The 9694-nt window shown below is 50.8% G+C and overlaps 1 protein-coding gene across 1 annotated transcript in view; it reads left to right on the top strand.

Annotated features, from left to right (window-relative positions):
• Positions 1-4360, top strand: part of OXNAD1 (oxidoreductase NAD binding domain containing 1) — a 49714-nt gene extending 45354 nt beyond the window's left edge. Inside the window, exons 8-10 of the mRNA XM_030887632.2 lie at positions 2016-2261; positions 3025-3133; positions 3799-4360. Coding sequence (XP_030743492.2) covers positions 2016-2261; positions 3025-3133; positions 3799-3953 — 510 coding nt within the window. The 3' untranslated portion in view covers positions 3954-4360. The remainder of the gene's footprint in view (positions 1-2015; positions 2262-3024; positions 3134-3798) is intronic.
• Positions 4361-9694: the final 5334 nt, after the last annotated feature.

Here is a 9694-nt window from a genome sequence, read left to right as displayed (position 1 = left end):
AGGGTTGAAAGTGCGCTGGGGTCTGTGACCTAACGGCTTTCTTCGTTATGACTGAGCTTGCGCAAGGTGGCCTCTCCCGGAATCTCACAGGTAGGGAGGGAAGTACAGACAAACCGGAAGGGGTCGGAGGAGGGGAGGACAGAAACCAAACCAAAGCCCAGACCCACTGCCTTCGAGTTGAATCAACTGGTAGCAACCCTACCGGTCTGGGCAGAACTGCCCCCCAGTGTTTCCAAGGTGCTCATCTTTACGGAGGCAGACACACCGTCTGCATGGAGCGGCCGGTGGGTTTGAACTGCCGACCCTTTGGTTCTCAGCCGAGTGCTTAGTCACTGTGCCACCCGGGCTCCTTTGGAGAGGCTGTGGGGAGATTAACCCCATTGTCATTGTTGGGCAGAGGTTCTTTGTCTTAGAGTCTCTTTCAGAAACTTGAATGGAAGGAGCGTTTTCAAGGCGCTTTGATGGCCACTGTAGCCATTCGTGGATGTTAGTGATTCCTACCGAAATGCTCCCGCACTGCTCATTTCTTTTGTCAGAAATGGAAAACCCATCCTTCCTTCGTGTACAAATCTCCTATGTATTTAAAATAGTTAGATCAGAGAAAGGGTTTGCATTCACTGAACAGTTCTTTTAACACAAAGGACCTGTTTGGTGAATCCACATACTTTTTCTATCTTTCTTAGGCTGCCTCTCAGTTTAACTCTTCTTTCAAATTGTAGCGCTCCAAATTTAACTGCTGCCCGAAAGTGCTTCCTCTTCAGCTGCCTGGTGGGAGGGGGGGGCTAAGCTGGGATGCGAAGGCCTTTGCCCACAGACAGCTGTGATCTAGCTCGGAACTTCTGAAAGCTCCCCAAACCAAAGTCAATACTGTGGAGTCTGCTCAAACACATAGCGATCGTACGGGGCAGGGTTGAACTGCCCCACAAGGTTTCTGAGACTGTGAATCTTTCCTGAAGCAGACCACCACCTCTTTCTCCCACGGCGTGGCTGATGGCTTTAAATGCCAGTCTTTCAGTTAGCAGCTCAACAGTCGGCCCACGCGCTGCCAGCATGGTGGTGCTCCATCCTGCTTCCTAGGAGGGATTTCCTTTAGTTGACTTACGTCGGGAGAAATGTTATGTCTTTCACATGAATGCATGTTCGAGTTTGTGTTCTCAACACACGCCTGAAAACCCCAGATCCTGATTTTTAGTGGCATGGAAGAAGGCAGCAGCCCCCTCCGTGCTCTGTCTCCCATGACGGCCTCAGTGACCAAGGTGACCAAAACCTGCTCTGTGTACTGCGGGCGCTGCCGGAGGGACAGGCCCCGGGCCTGGTCGCCCGTTGCACAGATGTAGCCGCAGCGTGTAGGGCCGTGCTGGATGTCACAGGGGTAACAAATCATGGAGCTGCGGCTACACTGAATCTCTGACACCTAAGTTAGTGCCTTTCCCTCCAAACTAAGGCTTCCTCACTCACTGGGAGTTAATGTTAGCAAGCATCTAGGCGTGGGGGCCGTGTTTACGTAGGTTATACGTAACACACCCCAATGTGAAAGCTACCTGTTCTGGCTACCTCAGGGAGAGGGGAGCAGGTCTGCTGTGAGGGTGCTGGGGACCAGGCAGCCCCAGGACAGTGGCACTGGCCCCAGCCCCCACCCAGCTATGCTTTTATCCGAACTCAGGAGCTGTGCTCAGATAAAGGAAAGCCAGACCCAGAGCTGGCCCCCTTGGGCTCGCTCCTCAGCCCCGTTCAGTCCTCGAGAAGTTCCGAGAAGTTAACAAACGGCAAAACGACGGTCTCCCATTCTCAGTGCCAGAGCGGCTGTGCAGAGTGGCTCAGAACAGGGAGAAGCAAATGCCCTAGAAAATGGACAAGTAGAATCCATTCCCAGGGACCATTGAGAGCCAGCTTTGAAAGGGTCCTCCCTAGCGCAGAGGAAGCAGGGGCTAGCCCAGGGACTAGAGAGGCCTCTCGGGGTTCAGGTCAGCCCTGGAGAAAAGATGGAAGGGTCCTTTCTCTCTTCCCGGCCTTAGTGCACGCTGGACTCTGAAGTGGCCCTGAGAGTGGGTGGGGAGTTCTTCTATGACCCTCAGCCCACCGACGCCTCCCGAAACCTTGTGCTGATTGCCGGAGGAGTGGGGATTAACCCCCTGCTCTCCATCCTGCGGCACGCAGCGGACCTCCACCGCGAGGAGCAGACAAACAAAGGAAGTGGCCGCGAGACAGGAACAATAAAGCTCTTCTACAGTGCCAGGAACACCAGCGAGCTGCTATTTAAGGTAAGGCTGCAAACAAACTTGTGTAATGGTATTAATTACCCGCAAAACTTTCTCCTATCCATTCCGCCTTCCCTTGATCAAGCATTGTTTCTCTGAACAATGCTTCATCATGCTCACATGGGAAGGGACCCTCCCGCTTACTACGCAGGACAATGGAGCCCATGGGGCGGAGGCGGCCAGTGAAGTGACAGGACGGGAGATTTGGTGGCCTGGAGCCTGGAGGCGGCTGAAGCGAGAACTCGCCAGAGCCCCAGGATTCCCTAAAGAGTCAAGAGACCCTCCCGTGGCAGGTTCCACGGAGAGGTGGCCGAGAGGTGGATGGTGTGTGCCCAACTGCCTAAACGACACCCCCACCGTCGCATCTGCTGCAACTTAGTGCGTGCGACGGAGGAGGCTCACACTCCCCAGTCGCCTTGCAGCTGTGGGAACAAGAACAAAAGCGCAGAAACAGTTAAAAGGCACAACTGTGGTCAGCGTAGCCGCTGCCTAATTGCCAGTGCTTGAGAGTAAAAGGAGCGAGAACAACCTCCCGGAGAGTTAGTAATATGCTTCTTAGCATATTCAGATTTCAATGAAAGCCAACTAGCCCTCGCCCTCCGAGCAGGAGCGCTGGGGCCTGCGAGGCTGCAGACAGCGGAGCTCTAAGTGGAGCGCGAGCGGCGGGCGTGGGCTGCGTGGGCGTGGGGGCGCGGCGTCCGTGGTTGTGCACATCTGTCTCGAGTTTTCAGAATTGCTGTGTGACCCAATATGTCTGACATTCCAGAAGAATATTCTCGATTTAGTCAATGAATTTCCTGAGAAGATTGCATGCAGTTTGCACGTTACAAAACAGACGACACAAATCAGTGCAGAACTCAAGCCATACATCACGGGTGAGCAGTCCCCTGGCGGTGTTTGTCTGTCTCCCCTAGTTAGTTATTCGGTTGGGTTTACATGCTAATGGCTGGGTATGTCTCCACCTGGGGGGTTGCGAGTGGATTCTTCCTGGAAGACTAAAGGGAGGTTGAGTGCGATTGGCGTCTTCTGTCCAGGTTTCCTGCTGTCCAATAGGAAAACCTTCCTGTCCTCGTCTTTCAGCGGTCTTTGCCGCAACCCTGCAGCACCCCACGCACACAGAGAATGCATCTTCTAGCCTTTGCTGGATCGATCCCGTTTGCCATTAATGATCCCTTAAATTGCTCTTGATTTCCCCAGCCTTGAAGACTTTTTAAAAAACCTTGTATGTACTTGGTTGAAGGCCGGTTTTGAATCTCGCCCAAAGATCGGTCCGCCAGAGGGCTCTCTGAAGAGAGCCTTCCGATCGCTTCCCACTTTCTCGTATGGGTTTTTGAAACCTGGGAATGAACTCTGCCTGGGTCTTGGCTCCATGCTAATCCAGGTGCCAATGGGAGCCGTCCTCTCACAGGTTCAAGACCAGACTCCGCAGGCTCACGTGATTGAAAACGCTCGCACCCTTGCTGAGCTGTGGCTAGCCCTCCCTCAGGTCAGGATCCAAGCATGTCTGCCTTACTTTGGCATCTGTTCTTTTCCTTGGCAGAAGGAAGAATAACTGAGAAGGAGATAAGAGATCATATTTCAGAAGAGACCTTGTTCTACATATGTGGCCCACCTCCGATGACCGACTTTTTCTCCAAGCAACTAGAAGACAGCTGTGTTCCGAAAGAACACGTTTGCTTTGAGAAGTGGTGGTAGGCAGACAGGGAGAGCGGCACGGTCCACCCGGGACGGTCAGGTCCTGGAGTCCATTCCTTGTCTCCGTCAGTTGTCTTACTTCCTCAAGACCGAGCAGCCAGTGACCGGATGGACAAGAGAAGAAACAGCTATCTCTGACAGACTTAAAGATCAACTTTTTGCAAAGGCTTCATTGATTAAACTATTTTTTTAACCATATTGACTTTCTTTTATTAATAGCTTTCATTATCTCCTGATGCATCATGAACTGGTCAGTGTAGATTTTTCTTTTGCCTATGGGGCTGGAGGGGAATCATATATTTCCATTTAATCACGTGAAACTGTGGTTTGTGGGTGAAATGCAGGCTATCTTTAAATTATTTGACAGCAGCTCATGTCGTATGTTCAATAAACATATTTCAAACACAGTATGAATCATTTTCCTTTGAAACGTCGTTATCTTTAACATCTTCCTTTTCCTACCTGAGCCTGGGGTGCAGGCTTATGTCTTTGGACCATCCAAGGTGGGTGAGGAAATGGAATCTGTCAGGAAAACTGGTTTAGGGAATTGAAGATCCACCATATTTTCTGTCCTGTTAACAAAGATCCTCACCATGTTTCCCAACATATTGTTCGTTTTCTTCTCAAATGAAACCCTTTGTGTGTCCACGTTAAGGCTGCCTGCCTCAACGCTGCCTGTGGGAGGGGGCTTCTTGTTGGGGACAAAGGTGTTGGTGATTGGGGCGTCCCACATTGGACCTGCCCTCAGTGGCTGTGGAAATGGGCTTAGGTAGACTTGATTGGGGGACAGAGCGTAACGTGTGCATCCGGCCTCCCTGCTTGTCTTTCATTTCTTTGCCAGGGCGGTCCTGGCACCAACAGCTGCTGAACTTGTGTTTATTGAATGCCTGAAAGGAAGCAGCTACTCAGTTGTCTAACTACACGGTGAGCAACCACTTGCCGACTGCACCTGAAAGGGAACAACTCCGTACTAAGCCCGGGGCTGGGGGAGGGCAGTGGCAGGGCTGGGTAGAGAAGGGAAGAGTCTAATCCCAAGGCTGCTCCAGTGAAACCGGTAGACAGTAGACTGTAGTCTTGTATGTCTGTGTGTAGAGCTTTAGGGATGTTAAGGAATTCCAGTGAGCTGGCAGGGGCAGATGATCCTTTCTCAGCTGAGCAAACTGTGGCCAAGGTGACCTGCTTGGAGCCCACAGAGGCTGAGGGGACCTGGGAAGAAGGGCCAACCAGGCCTGAAACGCAGGAGCTCCAACTGGAGAAGACTCTTCCTCAGGGGCCAGGCTGCGTCCCTGCAGTGGCTTCTGGGCTCCCACGATTGATTTAAAGGGCTGGAAGATTGTTTGCATCACCAGTCTAACCTCCACCCAGGCTGTGTTGTGCTGTTTTATTGAGTTGCAAGCAAGAGATCATTTATCAACTCTTTCGATTACAGACTTGAATTCAGTGGGAGGAAGAGAGGGGCCAGGTGAAGCCCTTGGACCTGATGGGGAATAGCAGAGTCCAATCAGGGCAATGACCCTCGGCGATGGTGAGAGGCTGGGGGGCCACTAACAGGAGCCCCACCTCATCGCCTGGCATGGAAGTGCCCTGGTGTGAGCTCGGCTTGAGTGCTGAGTTGTCGAGGCTTGGGTCCGAAGCACTGTGCAAGGGATGTGAGCAGGAAGGAACAGGCCAACCCCTAGCCATTGTGCTGAGTGGAGGCTCAGGAGAGCACCCTCAGGGGCAGCATGGGACGAGAGCTTGGAGGGTGCTGCCTGACTTCTGCCCCACCCACACCCCGGCCTGGTGCCTGCTGTTGTCATGGACCAGTGGTTCTCAACCTTCCTAATGCTGTAACCCTTTCATACGGTTCCTCTTGTGGTGACCTCCCCAAAACCATAAAATTATTTTCATGACTACTTCATCACTGTTACTTACTGCTGTTAGGAATCGGGTGACCCCTGTGAAAGGGTTGTTTGACCCCCAAAGGGGTCTTGACCCACAGATTGAGAACCACTGTCCTAGAGCAAAGGCCCTCCGTGTCCTGGAGATCCCAGCTCTGCTCACCGCCCGTCCACGGGTGGCCGTCACCACCTATAAACAGCGGAGGTGGGCCAGACCCGTGACTTTTGCTGGAGCAGTGCCTTCGAGCCCTGTCATTCCTGGTGCTAAAGGCCACACCGCATTTTCTGGTGTCCAGGCCACGATATCCTGTTGCCCGTGTCTGTCTATCAAGATCACGTTGGTGCTTAAAACGAGCCCGCTTCCGCCAAGGTGGCTCGGAATTTACGGTCGCATGGCCGAGAGGGTGGCTAAGGAAGCCTGTGTTCAAACCCTAGCATGGCTGCTTACCAAGTAGATAAGCAAGTCACACAACGATTTCATGCCTGGGTTTATCATGACACGTGTGCACACACTTGCAGTTGCGTGTAAAATGGAGATGCTAATATTACCTACCTGGGGGCCGGTCTGGGCCTCTGTGGTGCCGTGAACGATTTCCTATGGCTCTTCCAGCCGTGGTCTTTGTAGCCCGGCCAACAACGGGATGAGACCCTGAAGACTGGGGCTGCTTGCTCTGTGCCTCACAGGTGTGGGTAAGAAGAGGAAATGCCGAGAGGGATATATGATTCAGCTGACTGTTACTGTAAAAACGCAGACTGCTAATGTGGGTGTTTGTTTTGCTTTCCTGCCGGGTGCACGGTGAGCCATCTCAGAAGCAGGAAGCCGGGCTCTCACTCCTATTAAGGAGTGGAGCATGCCATTTGCACCTTGACAGCCCTGCCTGCACATCCAACCTCCTCGACAGTGCCTAAGAGCCGTGACACCCGAGGATCAGCTGTAACACGACAGCCGCAGATCCGCAAGGCAGCATGTGAGACAGAGTGGCAGCTTCAAGGCGAGTGCCTTTGGGGGCACTCATTTGCAGAGTGGGTTGCCTCAGGCGCTTACGGAGGGGAGCTTGATTTGCTGACCCACAGCGCTATCCCTGAGTGCCTTCCAGCTGAGGCTTATGACAGAAGGGAGTAAGTACCCTTTGGGTATTTTTTAGCAACTCTAAAGGAACTTTGTAACACTGCCTGAGCCAGGCAGAGGCCAAGGGACCTCATGGCTGAGGCATTGTGAGAGCATTGTAAAGCCTGACGGAAGAACTGTATCCAGAGAGTTCTGAGCCTAAACTGTAACCCATTAACTTCCCTAAGAAACTGGATAATTGGACATTGTTAAATGCAGTAATACATCTGAAGTCCTCGGCAGAGTGCCAGGCATGTAGAAACACCCACATGCAGGCGTGATTCATTGCTATTCGTGTCCTATTCGGGAAAGATTTCAAGAGCGCTAGATGGCTTAGTTCTAGTCTATTAAATTGTAACCTCCAGGTGGCCAGAGCCAGTCTTGTTCAGAGCCCTGTTTTCTGCCCTTGCCACGTTATAGGGACTTCATGTTGAAGGACTCCTAGTGGTACAGTGGGCTAAGTGTTGGGCTACTAGCCACAAGGTTAGCAGTTCAAACCCACCAGCCGCCCTTTAGGAGCACTATGAGGCTTTCTGCTCCCATAAGGATTCATAGTCTCTTACAGCCTCAGAAACTCTTCAGAGCAGTTCTGCTCTGCCCTATGCGGTTGCTTCGGATTTGATCTTAATAAGCATGAAGTGGGTGAAAGGACCTGTCCAGAGCTGAGGAGCAAGATTAAAGGGCTTTTTAAAGATCCGCTGGCCCAATGAGTTTGTGAAAAGGTGGTTCTTTTGTGACAGGAGATTTTGGCTGTCTACTCAGGTTACCCAGTGACGAGTCTCTCAATTTCAGAGGTAGACAGAGCACCAGTGTTCACTAGAAAACAGCAAACTCCTGGACTTCCCCAAACACTTCCCCAGAAAGGGGCTTTCCACGAGGCTGGGAATGCTTTCTTCTCACAGAGTGCTTGTGAGTGGGGCAGAGCTCCCTGATAAGGGTGTTGGGTTTTTTTTGGCTGGGACCCTGGGTTCTCAGGAGCTATAGACTCCCTGACATCCTTAAAAAAAGAAAAACTTTGGAAAATTTCAAATATACACCAAAGTAGAAAGATAGTGGAATGAACTCCTGCGCATCCATCGCCCGGTTCCAATGATCAGCAAACTGCCAGTGTATGTTACAGGAAACCTAAAGACTTTTCTCCTGTCCCCTGCCATTTCTTCAAGGAACCCTGGTGGTGTAGTGGATGCTAACCGCAAGGCCAGCAGTTTGAAACCACCAGCCACTCCTTGGAAGAAAGAGAGGGCTTTCGTCTCGGTAAAGGGAGAATGGGTAGGAAAGAGGGAACCGATTACAAGGAACTATATGTGACCTCCTCCCTGGGGGACAGACAACCGAAAAGTGGGTGAAGGGAGACGTCGGACAGGGCAAGATATGACAAAATACCAATTTATAAACTATCAAGGGCTCAGGAGGGAGGGGGGAGCGGGGAGGGAGGGGAAAAATGAGGACCTAATGTCGGGGGTTTAAGTGGAGAGAAAATGTTTTGAGAATGATGTACACATGCGCTTTACACAATTGATGTGTGTATGGATTGCGATAACAGTTGTATGAGCCCCTAATAAAATGTTTAAAAAAAAAAAAAGTTCGTCTCAGAAACTCACAGGGACAGTTCTGCCTTGCCCTAGAGCAGGGGTTCTCAATCCTCCTCATGTCATGGCCCTTTCATACGGTTCCTCATGTGGTGGTGATCCCCACCCATAACATCATACTTCATCACTGTCATTTTGCTACTGTTATGAATCATGTACATATCTGATAGGCAGGATGTATTTTCATGGTTACAAATTGAACATAATTAAAGCATAGTGATGAATCACAAAAACAATATATAATATATTATGAAATATTTATTTCTAATGACAAATCAATGAAATTTTGTCTTGAAGCATGGTGTAGCATGGGTAACAGTCTTCACATGGGGTACTCGTATGTGGGCGTATCTGTATGCAGGTGCATTCCGATGGTCTTAGGTGACCCCTGTGAAAGGGTCGTTCGACCCCCAAAGGGGTCACCATCCCACAGGTTAGAACAGCTGCCCTGTAGGGCCGCTATGAGTCAGCATGAACTCCAGGGCAGGGCTTGTCTGTTTCAGTTTGGTAATTTCTTCAGTTTAGATCCTCAGCAGATACATCACTGGAACAACCACAGTGCTGCCTTAATCAACAATAACTCCTTGATAACATCTAAGACTTGTTTTCCGGCATTGCCTCAATGTTTACACGTTGTATTTGATAAGTCTGTTGGATTTCTTCTAATGTACAGCACCATCCTTTCACACACACGTTGCCGCTATCATTTATTTGTTAAAGAAACTGGGTTATTTGTCCATAGACTCCCTGACATTTTTATTTTGGCTGACTGTGCTCTGTGGTGTCATTGATCATGCCTCTCTGTCGTCTGTATTTCCTGTGCACTGCTCACCAGATCCAGGGCTTGTTTGCATTCAGATGGCAGGTCCCTTTTGCAAAAATGCAGACAGTGGTTGCATCCTTCCTGGTGAATCTTAGGCAGGGGTCGTGGGAGGCCTGACTGCCCCGCTTTTAGTATTAAGATTCATCGGTTCTTCCTTACCCAGAGCAGTTGGTGAGTTGGAACTGTGGACTTTGTGGTTAGCAGCCCAAGGCATAACCAACCGCACCACCAGGGCGCCTAACCCTTCACTGAGGTAGGCCTAAATGTTATCATCAAGGTACACTTATCAAAACTAAGAAGTGATGCTCACATTCCCGACACGATTGCTAAAGACAAAATGG

This window comes from Echinops telfairi, unplaced genomic scaffold, assembly GCF_000313985.2.
Source record: "Echinops telfairi isolate 266 unplaced genomic scaffold, ASM31398v2 ScPeMD7_7420;HRSCAF=8458, whole genome shotgun sequence".
In the NCBI taxonomy this organism is placed as follows: Eukaryota; Metazoa; Chordata; class Mammalia; order Afrosoricida; family Tenrecidae; genus Echinops; species Echinops telfairi.
This window is presented reverse-complemented; position numbering and strand designations above follow the sequence as displayed.